The 14,860-nt window shown below is 43.5% G+C and overlaps 1 protein-coding gene across 3 annotated transcripts in view; it reads left to right on the top strand.

Moving 5' to 3' along the window:
• zswim6 (zinc finger, SWIM-type containing 6) overlaps positions 1-8,895 on the top strand; it is a 39,490-nt gene extending 30,595 nt beyond the window's left edge. For all 3 annotated transcript variants that reach the window (XM_037117195.1, XM_037117197.1, XM_037117196.1), the window contains exons 9-14: positions 515-775; positions 929-1,064; positions 2,450-2,607; positions 3,250-3,413; positions 3,521-3,602; positions 5,498-8,895. In XM_037117195.1, coding sequence (XP_036973090.1) covers positions 515-775; positions 929-1,064; positions 2,450-2,607; positions 3,250-3,413; positions 3,521-3,602; positions 5,498-6,360 — 1,664 coding nt within the window. In that variant the 3' untranslated portion in view covers positions 6,361-8,895. The remainder of the gene's footprint in view (positions 1-514; positions 776-928; positions 1,065-2,449; positions 2,608-3,249; positions 3,414-3,520; positions 3,603-5,497) is intronic.
• Positions 8,896-14,860: the final 5,965 nt, after the last annotated feature.

The raw sequence follows: 14,860 nt of genomic DNA, 5'->3' as shown, positions 1-14,860 counted from the left end.
GACACAGACGTGCTGATCGGCCCGCAGTCATCCACCAATAACAGCTCATGAATAAGAAATGCAGCAGGAAAAACACTCCAATTAAAATGCATTAATTATGCAGAGAGCTCAGCTCGACGAACTTCAACATACTTTAGTCAGAGAGGATCGTCTGGTTGCACAACGAGTCTCCGCTCGAGTACACGAGCCTCTGCAGCGAGGAAGTTGTGAAAGTTTTCAATTAAGACCGCGAGCACTCTGCTGTGTGTGTGTGTGTGTGTGTGTGTGTGTGTGTGTGTGTGTGTGTGTGTGTGTGTGTGTGTGTGTGTGTGTTCATTAGGGACTGGTGGCCCTCCTGGGAGCGGCGGTGAGGTCTGCCCAGACATCATTAAGCCATTAAAACACATGATTACGTCCCTCAGGAGCGCCGACTCTGAAAAGGGAACTCCAGAGTGAACAAATAGATCAATAGATTTATCAATACTCCTCCCTGAGTCATCCCTCACCCTCCTCTCTCTCTCTGCGTCACCCTCAGGCTCGCCGGGTTCGGGTCGGAGGGCGGAGCATCCTGTCCTGCCGGCGCGGCGTTTCCTGGAGGAAGGAGAGTCGTTCGTGTCGCTGGCCGTGGAGACGGCTCTGATTGGCTTAGGGCAGCAGAGGGTGATGCCAGACGGCCTCTACGCCCAGGAGAAAGTGTGTCGCAACGAAGAGCAGCTATTGGCCAGGCTACAGGAAGTGGATTTAGACGACACGCTGGTGAAGATCTTCCGGAAACAAGCCGTCTTCCTGCTCGACGGTGAGCGACTGAATGTATCCAGACCGTAGCGTCTCCTCACCTGATGTCTCAGGACGCTCTGTGATGACGATCAGATCAGTCTGTGTCTCCATCACTGATGTCACACTGTGACCGTCATCTCACTGACCTGAGGTCTGTTTGTTTGTGTTGCAGCTGGTCCTTACAGCGGTCTGGGGGAGTTGCTCTACAGAGAAAGCGTCCCCATGCACACCTTTGCCAAGTATCTCTTCACCTCCCTGCTACCTCACGACGCCGAGTTGGCGTACAAAATTGCACTGAGGGCCATGCGGTGAGTCGACGCCCCCCGGATCTCGTTTAAAACTGTTTTCAAAACCCTGAAGAACTCTCTCAGACGTGGACGAGCCGCCGAGAGATCACAAACCACCAACAGATATCCGAGGCCGGAGAGACTAAACAAGAGTTGTTCTCAAGTCGAGCCTCAAACGATGTTTTTGCCGTATTTATTATTTATTAGAAAACAGAGCTGAGATTGAGCTTCGGATCAATATTTTCTGATATCAAGAGGAAAATAATTATTCACACAACTAGTTTTTTTATCAGCTGAATAAACATCAGCCAGCTGAACCAATGAGAAACAGTTCCCACGCGTCCTGGAGAACCTGGTTTATTTACCGTTTTACTTTTTCTGTTTTAAGTTAATTGATCTTTATTTTCTGTTGTATGTTTGATCTTGCTCACGATGAGAGCTAAGCAGTCAAGTTTGTATTTACATTTGGACGCTTGTTTTTATATTTGAGATGTATTTAAAAAAAAAAAAAAGCACAGAAGTAGAGAGAGATCGGTTGTGAGTTTCATTCACCGACACCAGAAAGTTCTGAACCACCAGCCGGTGAAGCTCGTGTGACACCAGGCTGGTGGTTCAGAACTTTCTGGTGTCGGTGATTTGTCGATATTGAGCGGTTATTATAAATGCTGGGATTGATTCTGTTGAGAGTTTAGTGATGGACATAAGAAAGAAAAATGCAGTTTTTCATAGAGAGAAAGAGGACGTTCCTTAAGTGATGAGAGCTGGGCGGTTCTGATCGGTCCGAATACAAAGCGGCTCGTCTGCTTTCTTTTTAAATGTCCTCTGGTTTGTGTGTGCTGGCTGCAGGGATCAGGAGGAGGAGGAGGAGGAGGAGGAGGAGGAGGATTTAGGAGCTATCTGGGGCGCTGTTTAATGACAAAACCTCCTTTTCGCTGGAATATTCACTGAATAATTCAACGCTGCTGAAAACGAGTTTTATAAAAACGTGTTAATAATAAATACGTGCTGTTGGTTTCCTCCCTGACCGCCACGGGTGTTAGCAAACTTTATTTCCTCTCGCCCAAATTAAACCCTTTTGATTTTCATCATCTGCAAATCTGTCTTTAATTACAAAAGAAGGAATATTAGACGACAGACAAACACGGCGGATGTTCTCCCTGTTTTTAGAGGAAGAAGAATTGAGCTGTTTCTTTTGGACTCGTCCTGATTCTCGGTGATCGCGGCCCGAGGCAAAGATCCACCCGAGTCGAGGTGCGGAGGAGAAAATATTGATCGATGCTGTGAAAGGAACATTTCTCCTTGATCACTTCTTTACCTCCCTGAAACGTTCCTCTGACTCGACACATCGCGCCCTGATTCTTTGTGTCCGATCATGACTCATCGTCTTCTTCTCTCCCTGCGCTCAGGTTGCCGGTCCTGGAGTCCACGGCGCCGTCCGGTGACCTGTCTCGGCCTCACCACATAGTGTCCGTGGTGCCCAATCGCCTCCCTCGCTGGTTCACTCTCAGCCACATAGAGACCCAACAGTGTGAACTGGCCTCCACCATGCTCACTGCTGCTAAAGGTGCACAGATGTTTACACTGCTGCTTTTACATTTCTTTATGTTGCAACTCAACGTGTCTTTTGCTTGAATGTCACGTCTTATCTCGTGACAGCATTGTGTTTAAGTTCTGTTAAAAAACCACCTGATTAGAGCGACAAAAAGATCATGTTTTGTCGCCCGAGGTCTCCTTTAAATCACATGGGTTTGTTTTGCCACAAACATGGCTGGAATTCATCCCAGCGACTCTAAAATCAGCCTGTTTTTTTACCTCAAAACACAGCTGGAGATGTCCTGACTTCCCCTCAAAAATATCTGTTTTTTAAACACCACACACACACAGACCTCGTTAAACAGACCAGTTTTTGTCGCCACAAACCCGTCTGGAAATCGTCTCAAAAACTCGTCAGAAATATTCAGTGGTGTGACGCTTACAGATGTTGAGAGCTGGTCCCAGGCTGTGGTCACCGCCTCACCTCTGCTTCCTGATATCAGTCAAGAGTCAAGACACAAACATGTGACGTGAACGTGATGTGAGACGTTTCATAGGACGACTCACTGTGAATATTTAAAACAACATTAACATCCTGGTTTTGAGCTGAAAAACAGATCTTTCTCCTAAAACGATGTTTGTTTCAAACTGAGCCTCTTGTTTCTGTGACCAGGCGACGCTCGTAAGCTAGAAACAGTGTTAGAGTCCATCCAGAAGAACATCCACTCCGCCTCCCACATCTTCAAACTGGCCCAGGATGCCTTCAAGATCGCCACCCTCATGGACAGCCTGCCCGACATCACGCTGCTCAAAGTGTCCCTGGAGCTGGGTCTTCAGGTGAGCAACACACACACACACACACACACACACACACACACACACACACACACTTACTTCATCTGATGTGTTGGGCAGATCCAGAGCTAACCTGTTGTTTCTCACAGGTGATGAGAATGACGCTGTCCACCTTGAACTGGCGCAGGAGAGAGATGGTGCGTTGGCTGGTCACTTGTGCGACTGAGGCCGGTGAGTTTGTCCACGTACGCCCGCTAACATCCGGCTTTGACCCTGCAGAAGTCTCCGGTATTCACACACCGAGCAAATAAGGGCAGAGCAAGCTGTAGCTGCCGTTAGATAGTTAGCTCAGTTAGCCGTGCAGCTAGAAGTCTGGACCAGGAGCCTGGAGAGGCGTCACCAAACAGGGCAGTCTGCATTTACAACATTTATATATTGTTTTTAAACTAAAATGACTTCATACTGCACCTTTAAAAATGAATAGACGCGGGCTGTAACAGGACACGGAGGCAGGACTGCTCTTGGCTGGCAGCAGAGAGCAGCAGAACGAGTGCAGGAAAGATTTAATATCTCACCCTCTTAGGAACATTAGCGTTTATCTCTTGTGAGAGGAGGAACTCAGCTGGCACCGAGGCATCGATACTGTGGAAAATCATTATTGAAACCGTTTCAAATATCTGTCTGAGATTATTTAACATTTCACGTCCAGTTGAGGCCAAACTTTGTTTCCGAGGGAGGAGGAGGAGGAAGGGTTGACTGTCAGGATGGTGATTATGGAGGATTGTTGGCTCCTGGCTGATTAAGTGGCCTCATGTTTGGACTTGGAACACTGAAACCCAGCGGCTGGTTTCCCTGAAGCGGACAGGAAGCTGGTGTCCAGAGGGACGGAGCTCTGCAGGGGGAAAACCTCCTCCCAGATGATTTCTTGTGAATGTTGGGGGGGGGGAGTGACAAGGACTCCCTGTTTTCTGTGAGGGCAGTTTTGAATGGACTCATTGAGAACAGGCCAGTCGGCGATGCAGAGCAGAGCCAGACTATATAATGTAAGAGAATTAGAAATGGAATATCTAATTATCCGGTGAAGAGCCATTGTGAAGGCCGGTGACGTGATCTGTTTGTTGGAACTTTAAGTTCAGCAGGTCAAAGTCGTGCACCAGTTAATAAAACAGAGGTTAAAGTTGAAAATGAAGCTTTTTTTTTTAAAGCTTTAACATCTTTAGAGTCTAAAAGAGCCGGTTTATTTTTGCAGAGTAAATTCATTTTCTATCTGGACTGCAGGTTTTAAAGGACCAGACTTTTTTTGTTGTTGTCAGCTTTTGGTGTTTTTATGGTTTGTTGCTGATAACGTGTTGAACCAGATGCTCAGACCTCCCTCAGCACTTCATGCTCTTCAGCTTTATTCAGCATTTCAATCTGATTATCGGTATCTTTGATTTCTAAACTAATTTAAACATTTGCTGCCTTTTTACTGGAAGGTAATCTTGAGATTGAGCAACATCTGGAGCGGATTTACAGTAAAAATGAAACAACTGAACCTGGATTTTCTTTTTCTGTGACTTTATTCTTCCTCTACAGTTATTTCATACATTTAGTTACTAGTTACTTTGCAGACACAGATTGTAGCATTACTTATAGGACGTTAATTGTGACGTGGGGAATGAGAGATGTGTTGCGTTCGGGACATCGTCTGAGAGGAAAACAACACAAACAAAAGCTTCAGCGGGAAGTGTTTGTAATATAACACAGGTAGACACGAGGGAAAATATAAGAAGCTATAAAAATAAATGAAGCAAGTTAAAAGGAAAGTGATGTGAGCATGTGTGTGAACACCGAGAGTTAGAGAAGGATGAGTCAGTGTTCAGATTATATTGGTGTCCATCTTTTAACAAATAATGTTATTTGTTCAATCTGGTGACTTGAAGAGTGATATTTTCCTCGTGCACCAGAAGAAGAATTCACACACACAGTCAACGATGACGTCATATTTACATAAAACTGCCCCAAATGGAAACATGTGAAATAAACAAACAAGGGACCAGAGACTGAACCTTGAGGAACACCAACATGAACTCTAAATTAGATTAAAATCATCCGACACATCTAACTCGCTGTTTGTCTCCGTCCAGGTGTGTTCGCGCTGGACAGCATCATGCAGAGCTGGTTCACCCTCTTCACGCCCACCGAAGCCACCAGCGTCGTGGCGAGCACCGTCATGTCCAACAGCACCATCGTCCGCCTGCATCTGGACTGCCATCAGCAGGAGAACCTGGCCAACTCCGCCCGGACCCTGGCCCTGCAGTGTGCCATGAAGGACCCCCAAAACTGTGCCCTCTCGGCGCTGACGCTCTGCGAGAAGGACCACATTGCCTTCGAGACAGCCTATCAGATTGTACTGGACGCAGCCGCCACGGGAATGAACTACACACAGCTGTTTACAATAGCGCGCTACATGGAGCACCGCGGTTATCCTATGAGGGCGTACAAGCTAGCAACGTTAGCCATGACTCACCTGAACCTCAGCTACAACCAAGACACGCACCCGGCCATCAACGACGTGCTGTGGGCGTGTGCGCTCAGCCACTCGCTGGGGAAGAACGAACTGGCGTCCGTCATCCCGCTGGTGGTGAAGAGCGTGAAATGTGCCACCGTCTTGTCGGACATCTTGCGGCGGTGCACGTTAACGACGCCGGGCATGGTGGCGCTGCACAGTCGCAGGAACTCTGGGAAGCTGATGCCTCTGGACAAGGCTCCGCTCAGGCAGCTGCTGGACGCCACGATCGGAGCTTACATCAACACCACGCACTCGCGGCTGACGCACATCAGCCCGCGCCACTACAGCGAGTTCATCGAGTTCCTCAGTAAAGCCAGAGAGACGTTTCTGATGGCGGCGGACGGACACATCCAGTTCACGCAGTTCATAGACAACCTGAAACAGATATACAAGGGCAAGAAGAAACTCATGATGCTCGTTCGAGAGAGGTTTGGTTGAGAGAGGATCGAAATCGCCGATATTACTTGAGTCTCTTTTGTAATCCTTTCTAACTTGAAGTGAAAATCCTCCCAAAACAAATCATATTCCTGTGATTTGGCAGTTCAAGGGTCGGATGTGATAACCAGTCATCTTCGTCCACGGTGAATATGTCTTTTCATGTTGAGCGCGTGAACACAGACGGACTCAGAGTTGATTTTAAGTGTTGGACAAAGCAACTGGACAGCTGAAGACGACAGGAACGAGATGTGAAATGTGTTTTAGGGTAAATTTTCTCCTAAAAACGACGAGTTTGAAACTCAAAGAACACTGTAAACCGTAAAAAAGCCAAACGGCTGGTGTTGATGTGTATAAACCCATTCAGAAGGAGAGAAATGTTGATTTGTGTGTGTTTCCCTTTTATATGTATGAGAGCGAGAGAACAGCGTCCAGGCGGCTCCTCGTCCTTCCCTCAGCTGACGTTCACCGCCTCAAAGAGAAGACAAGCGGCTTTAAACCAAACGGAGAAACTCCATCTGAAGTGAAAAGTACCTCGTTTCAATCCAGCTTTACTCTCCTCACGGCAGAGACGGATCAGGGCCGCTGCAAGAAAACAACAAGAAAAGTTCTGTTCAAAATTCTGACTATTTTCTCTGGATTCTGACTTTAAACTCAGGTTTTAATTCAGAACGATTCTGAGTTTAAAGACAGAATTTTCTTTTGAAAAACATCCAAATTATGAGAAGAAACTCATAATTATTCGTTTTAAGTCAGAATTTTTAGAAGAAAAGTCCAAATTTTATTGGAAAAAAGGTCTAAATTTCCTTTTGAAGGAGTCAGAAATTTGAGGGAAAGTTCAGAATTCTGTGAAAAAAGTCAGATTGAGTTAAAAGTCATAATTTTCTTTGGAAAAAAATCTAAATTATTTGGATAAAGTCTGAATTATTAGTTCTAAGTGAGAATTTTGAGAAAAGAAAAGTCAGATTTCTCAGTTTAATCTAAATTTCTGATTTGAGAAGTCAACATTTTCAGAAAAAAGTCAGATTTCTGAGTTTAAAGTCAGAATTCTGTTAAATAAGTCAGAATTTTGAGAAAGAAATGAGCTAAAAGTCAAAATTGTCAGAAAAAAAATGAAAAAAAATGGAAAACTACCTTCGAGAAATAAAAAAAACAGAACTCTTTTTTGCTTCAGTGGCCCCAAATCCAACATTAAAAACTCCAAATCCACAATCAGAATTAATTTACTGGGTCGATATTTGTTTCTGCCGTCGTCCGGCTGATTGTTTTTGTCTCGAACATTCAGTCACGATTTATTTCAGAAACACAAACTGTCACAGCGCTCGCTCTCGTGGAAACTTTGGCAAGTGTCAACAAACATTCTCAGGGATTTCTCTTTGAAAAAAAAAAAAAAAAGCAGACAAAAAAAGAGAACAAAAGCATTTTATTGTCCTGTATATATGAAAGTATATGTCTGAATATTGAAAAAAAAAATGTATATGTTAACTAATTTATGACAGAATATTCTATGTAAGGCACAATACTTGAAGCTGCAGTACTTTTGGTTTTTGAAACAAGGACAAAAAAAAAACATATCAGAAGGACTTCAAAACATTCGCCTTGCATCGCATCAGGGCCCGGTTCAGTCCAACACCGGCCGGTTCTGCTCTGCTCACATGTAACGAGCTGCAGAAGACTGACCGGCTGTACGACAGGAAGTGGACGTGCACAGTTTGTACACAGACGAGTGTCGAGGATCGATGGCGGAGTCGGAGGAAGAGACGACTGGAGGCAGAGCAGCAGCGACCCGGCCGCCAAACAAACGCTCGGCTTCTTCTTCTTCTTCTTCTTCTTCTTCTTCTTCTTCTTCTTCTTCTTCTTCTTCTTCTTCTTCTTCTTCTTCTTCTTCTTCTTCTTCTTCTTCTTCTTCTTCTTCTTCCTCTTCTTCTTCTTCTTCTTCCTCTGACGTCTCGACTTTGTGCAGGACAGAAAGTTGCTCTATACTGAAGGTCTCGACTGTTTCTCACTTTTTCTACGCTTCTGTTGTGTTTCTCCTCCTTCGGCTCCCGTTTGTTTTCCTTCCTCTCCAGACTTCCTCACACGAGAACAGCCTTCTTTCTTGCCTTGTCTTAATGCTTTAAAATAACCAAATGGGAGTTCTGACTACCAAACTTTTATTCACACGCCGACCGACTTCGGTTACGACCTTTCAGTGTCTTTGTTTGTTTTTTCTTTCTTAAGAATCTGAACTGGCTCTGTATTCTGTATTCTGTGCTTTAAAAGCTCGTTTCATCTGTTTTTCAGTGTCGTCTCTTGTTCGTTCCCTCGTTTCGAGGTCTGTTCGTAGCTCCTCCTATTGTTTTGTTTTAGAAAATGAAATATGCTCCCGTTTTATTTATTACTTTAGGTAAATGATTGTACAACCATGTCAACATGCTCATGAAGTTGAAACTGAGATTTGATACACTGATCGATTTATTTATGTAACTAAATCACTGTTTTATAAACTTGTTAATGAATCAGCATTTTGTTTTTGATTAAATTCGTTTTTTGAGAGGACGGCGTCTCCGTGTTCTTCATGACCGAAGCTCCTGTTCTGAGACTAACTGAAGTTTACGCTCGATTTGGATTCTTCTGCATTTTTGTGACAACATACTAATTTTATATATTGATGAATATAATTTGAAAATAGATTTTAAAACCATCTTTAATGTCCTTAAAGAATCTGAGTGCCTGGTTTTTCTTTAGCTTTGATTGCAGCACACATTCACCGTGGCATCGTTTTGATCGGCTACATCAAATCATTTATTTCTGTCTTGTATCGATGTCGGAGAGTCGGGTTCTTCTCCAGCACATCCCAAAGATTCTCACAGGGAGCTTCAGGTTCTGGACCCGCTCATTCAGTTTATCCAGGTCGTCAGCCGACCTCGTGTTTGGGGCACATAACGTGTGTTGAACCTCGACCTGACCAACTGAATCAACCCCAGATCAGAACAGGGTGAATCTGGACCCATCAGACCACATGTCCTGGTTCCACCAGAGTCCAGTCCTGATCCTGATCCTGATCCTGATCCTGGTCCTGGTCCTGGTCCTGGTCCTGATCCTGATCCTGATCCTGATCCTGATCCGTGAGCTCTCTGTTGATTCTACGATTTGATTTCACCAAATGTTTAAGTGATCTCTAGAAGTTGATGGTTCACCACGACCCTTCCAGGTTTTAATAATGCGTTGGACAGTTCTTAACCCAATTTTAGTAGTTTTAGCGATCTCCTTAGAAACAGAGGCAGCACGGTGATGCAGGGTTTCTTCCCACAATGCAGGAAGAAAAGGTCATTCCGTCAGTCTAAATTGTCCGCAGGTGTGAATGGTTTGCTTTATTTTCAGCCCTTCAGTCGTAAACACACTCAGTGTTTCAGTCTGGTGGATATTGATCCACATCGATCAGAAACGACAGCAGAAGACTTTATTTATTTCTGATTGTCGAGTTCAGCTCTCGCGTTCCCGTCTGATCCGGTTCTTTCTGAGGTTCTCGGTAGCTGATTGGACATTTGCCCGATCTTGTTTCTTGATTCAGTACTTGTAACTGTTGATACCAGTTGTGTTTATGTCCTTTTTTCAGCAGCTAGATGTTTCAACCACAGTCCTGATGTTGGATCTGGTCCACAGGCGATTTCAGACGCTGGGGAAGTCATAATTTCTCCTAGTGCCTAATTTTACTTCCTGTAAAGATAATCTCGGAGCGTTGAGCTTTCCGTATCCCACTTCCTGTCTCATCAGGGGCCTGAACAGGCAGGAAGTTCTTACAAAGAGGAAGTTTTATTCTGGAAACAAACGGACCATTAAATAATGTAAATATGGTTCAACGTACAGGGAAGGATGGACTGTAGATGAATGAATATGTGTGGAAGCTCCAGAGTTCATCAGGATCGACATCATTGTTTCTGCCTCTGTTAAAGACGTTTAATAACAAGTTTCATTTTCTTTTCAATCTTAAAAGAAGCGAGAGTTTGTCCTCTAAGTTCTCTGACTGTCAGTGTAACTGAATTTGAACTCATCCCAAATGTAGATTTCAGCCTTTTCTTACAAGATTAACATAAATGTTTAAAAGATAAATAAAGATTTAACTTAATTTCCTCACACTCAACTGGATAATGCAAAACAATATGGTGTCGGTTATTTAAAACAACCTGCAGATCTTTGGTTTATATATTTCATGACTTATATGATTTAAAAGCCACGTTTAGCCTTTTATTCTTATATTTGTTAATTTGAAATGTTGTTATCTTTACTTCATTAGTATTACATTAAGTTATTATGGTTAAATTAGTTGAACTTGTCTCTTTTCTTTATACTTCAGTTAAGCTGTTTTATTAACTCAGTGTTTTTTTTAAGAATCAAGCGGAAGATGGTGAGTTTGTTTTTTATGTCAAGGCGCAAACTTATTCAAAATCATAGGATGCTCTCGCTTTTTTATTTTTTATTTATTTAAGTTAAATATATGATTGAACCTCCCGACACCACACGTGTAACTCTGGTCCAGTCCCAGCAGCGAGTTCTCAGACCTGCAGCTTCACCACCAGGTGATGTTGTGGGTCACACACTTAAAATGGCCTCCAACTGTCACACAGGTGTGTCATGTTGTATCTCGGTGTACTTTGCCCTGGATGCTCACACACACACACACACACACACACACACACACACACACACACACACACACACACATCGAGCATGACTCCATCTGTGTGACTGACACTGCAAATACATTTTATCACCCTTAATCACTCACGTCCTGCACGGGCCGACCTGTTATTCCGCTCCTGTTAGTGGAGTCGTCGACGCCGTATTATCTGTCTGTGGTGGGAACAACGAGGACGGTTCGTCTCACGCTATCAGATGTCAGAATGTAGAATCTACGTGCTGTGAAAATGAAACCAAAATGTTTTATTTAAATCACCTGAGCTGGAAACAGACGTGTAGGCAGATCTATAGGACACGTAGAGTTTCAGCTGTTGAGTGTTTAAACCCCTCGAGCTTCATTTTAAAAATCCTGTCCTGCTGTTTCAACAAGGAAGTGCTTCTTTGGTCAAACATCTGACCAGATATATATACTTTTCACTCCTAGTAAAAGTAGCTTCCAGACCAATAATGCAAAAATTGAGTTTGAGGTCTTGTAATATGATTTCAGACCCCTAAACTGGACCATACCATGTGTTTACCATGACGTCATCCTACTTCTGTCGACGCTCGAATGCAGCGACTCTGAACGTTAAAGTAAGTCGCTAACTAGCTTTGATACATTTTAATACAGCTTCAGTTTCTCAGTGATATTGTCTGATTGTGCTCTTTCATTGCTAACATTCACTCAATGTCTAAATGTCTAAATAAATATAAAGTTTTATTATCATAAATCTTACATCTGGACAAACTTTACACACGTTTACACATTTTTCCCGGCACAACCAGCTTCTCTTGTTTCCGCTGTGTGTTGATATAAAATGTACAGGTTATCCATACTGTAAAATAATTTTAAAAAAAATTGAAAGTAGTGCGTAATATTTTAGATATTAACTGATGGTATCCCTAAATCAAGCCTGACCCTGGAGCAGCAGAGCTGTAGATCACTGCTGCTCCGGCTGGACGAAGCACCTTGGTGAAGATTACTAGACTGCACCAATCATCCATCACACTCAGGCTTGTCCTTGGAATACATAATGTAATGATAATCTGATCCAGTATGCAGATGAAGGCACAGCGGGGCGACTGCAGGGAACCAGTGCACCGGCCCCACAACACCAGTGGCCCCTCGCTACAGATCTGCGGTCAGATTACGGCCTGCAGCGGGTTTAAAGCGGTGAGGAATTTGAACAGGAGCAGTCGAGTTTAAATGCATTTATTGACGCTGTCGCCAAATTGGTGGGGAAACATCATATCCGCTAGGTTACGTGTGATTTAGCTTCTTTATGAGATAATGCGTTTTTTAAACCAACATGTGTTTGCATCAGTTTTCAGCGAGAGAGAGACCCTGGTTTCTATTTCTAATCCGTATCGGAGCTGGTGTCGGCCCGGTCCCGATGATTTAATGCACCATGACTGTCACGCTAACTTAGGTCGTTAGCCGTGGTGTCTGCCGCTGGTGGAACCACTTCAACACACATGCAGAGATGCTGATGTCGTGGTGGGGAATCTGCATGTGGGCCATGTTTGGAAGCCATTTTGTGCGCTGGCTCCATCGACACCCGGCGTTCGTTTGCATGTCACGCTCTGTCAGAGGTATTAAAGTGTGTTATAAGTGTGACTTTCAGCAGATGTTAGCTTTCCTCTCACTGTGTAACTTTAAGAATGACATTTTGGGAAACACGCTTTCTTGCGGAGAGTAAGATACCGTGATCGATACGACTCTTATTCAGATTCAGACAACTTTATTAATCCCACCAGGGGCGATTGAACAGCTTGTCAATAAAAAACCCGTCTGTGTGGTGGAGTTTCTTGAAACGAGGACGCTCTTCATCCTCTGCTCTTGAGAAACGTCTTGACTCTCTTGTTGAAGCGTCCTGTTTGCTTCACACGTCCACATCAAAGTTGTATCACACTTCACTGTAGCATCCGTTCATCATTTCAATTACCTCCAGAGTTCAACCACCTGTGAAAAGATGTGTGTTTCAAACCAAACAAGACCTTTGTCTCCATCAGGATGCATCACATTCGTAACCTTTTCTTATGTGATGAAAACACCGTCACTCTCTTTTCCCTCGCCGCTCTTTCATCTGAGCCATAAAGACTCGGTGTGGGAGCTGGTGTTGTTTTCGTTTTGAGCGCCATGGCCCGTAAGGTGGAAAAACCTTCATATTCACAGCTTTAAAGGGAATCCAAAATGTCACACGCTGGAGCGATTCCTGTCCATAAAGTTTTCATAAATGTCACCGCGAAACGAAACAGCCAATAGCAATTAGGTGTTTCCTGAAAGGCCACCTCTTCACAACAAAACCCCTCCGACTGACGCGCAGGAGGAGAGAACCTGGTGAAACGGCAACTTAATGAATCTGAGTATTTAGGTGATTTCCATTTTAATAACCGCAGTAATTGCGTGAAGATGTTTTCTCTGGATGTTCGGCTCTTAATTGATTCTGTTTCTCCAGTTGTTTGACGTTTAATGGCCGTTCTGTTTCTGTGCGCTCCGTGACGTTCCTCCATCACTCCAAGTCCTATTTTGGTCAATTTATAAAATGTGCTCAGTTTAAAAGCGCTCGCTCTCGGGATGAAACTTGACTTATTACGCTCATGGTCAGTCACACCAGAGGCCAGTAATGACGGTCCAACCACAGTCTGAAAATATCCTCTCCAGTCTCCTAGCAACAGAGCGGGGCCTGTTGATTGGCATTAACAAGTGCTGCTGATGTTGAGGCTCTCCGGCGCCGTATCAACCGCCATCGCTTCCCTTCGAGCGTTTTCACATGTGACAGGTGATTAAAAAAATGTCTGAACAAACATGTAGCAGACGCAACGACTCGTTAACACCTAGATTTTCTTTTGTAGCGGACACAGTTCAGTTATTAGCAGTATATCAACATTTAATAAATGTTTTATAAAGCGTTCATGTGGTTGTGAGCAGCTATAAGGACATTTTAATCTCTCACTTATGTAGAATATTTGTCAGCAATTACTATTTCTATTTATTACACCTGGGTTCAAAAACAACAGCCTCTATTCAGACTTACATCTGCCTATAAACTCTTTATTAAGTATTAAATATGGCGTTAAAGAGTGGTGTTACCATGTTTCGATGAGAAAACAGGCTTGTTTATTAGTGATTATGGTGAGCGTTGATCATTGAATACAAACTACAGTGGCAACAGTAGAATGCAAACCTCTTCATTTCAGTCAAGCCTTTCAAATAAAACTCATTTAATTCTGTTAATGTGGATTTTTATTTGGATCTACATCATCGTACTCACACTCAGATACCAGAAACCTTGAATACAGTTATTTTCATTCTGAGAGAAACTCATTTTGTAATCTCTGTGTTGCAGTTTAAAGCTGTTTTTCTTGATTGATTAAAGCCTCACGGTGAGTTTGGACACACAAAAGAAACATCCCGACGCGTCATCGGTGAGTAGACAAAACTTTGTGATCGTAAACACGGATGTTTGTGGTTTTTATCTTGTAACAGTTTGCGTGAATCGAATCATCAGCGTTCTAACGATGTTTAGTACGACTGTGAGCTGAGCCTATTTGCTCGGCTGTGCTTGTTTTGTTTGGCGAACGAGCTGAATGAGAACAGAAAGTATTCAACGCTGGCATGTGTAGCTGGTATGCTGGTAATTGTAGCTAACTGATAAGCTAAATTCATTGTGTGTTTAAATGTTTTGGTTCTGTTTTTTGCAGACGCTGAAGCTTTTCTTTAAAACTGAAATACAATGAAGCTTTCATTTCTATATGACCAGGGTTTATAATGAAATATTAATTAATTCCTCCGGATCATAACCCTGTCAGATGATTAATAGTCGCCATTTATTCACTTACC

This window comes from Acanthopagrus latus, chromosome 12, assembly GCF_904848185.1.
Source record: "Acanthopagrus latus isolate v.2019 chromosome 12, fAcaLat1.1, whole genome shotgun sequence".
Taxonomy (NCBI): Eukaryota; Metazoa; Chordata; class Actinopteri; order Spariformes; family Sparidae; genus Acanthopagrus; species Acanthopagrus latus.
This window is presented reverse-complemented; position numbering and strand designations above follow the sequence as displayed.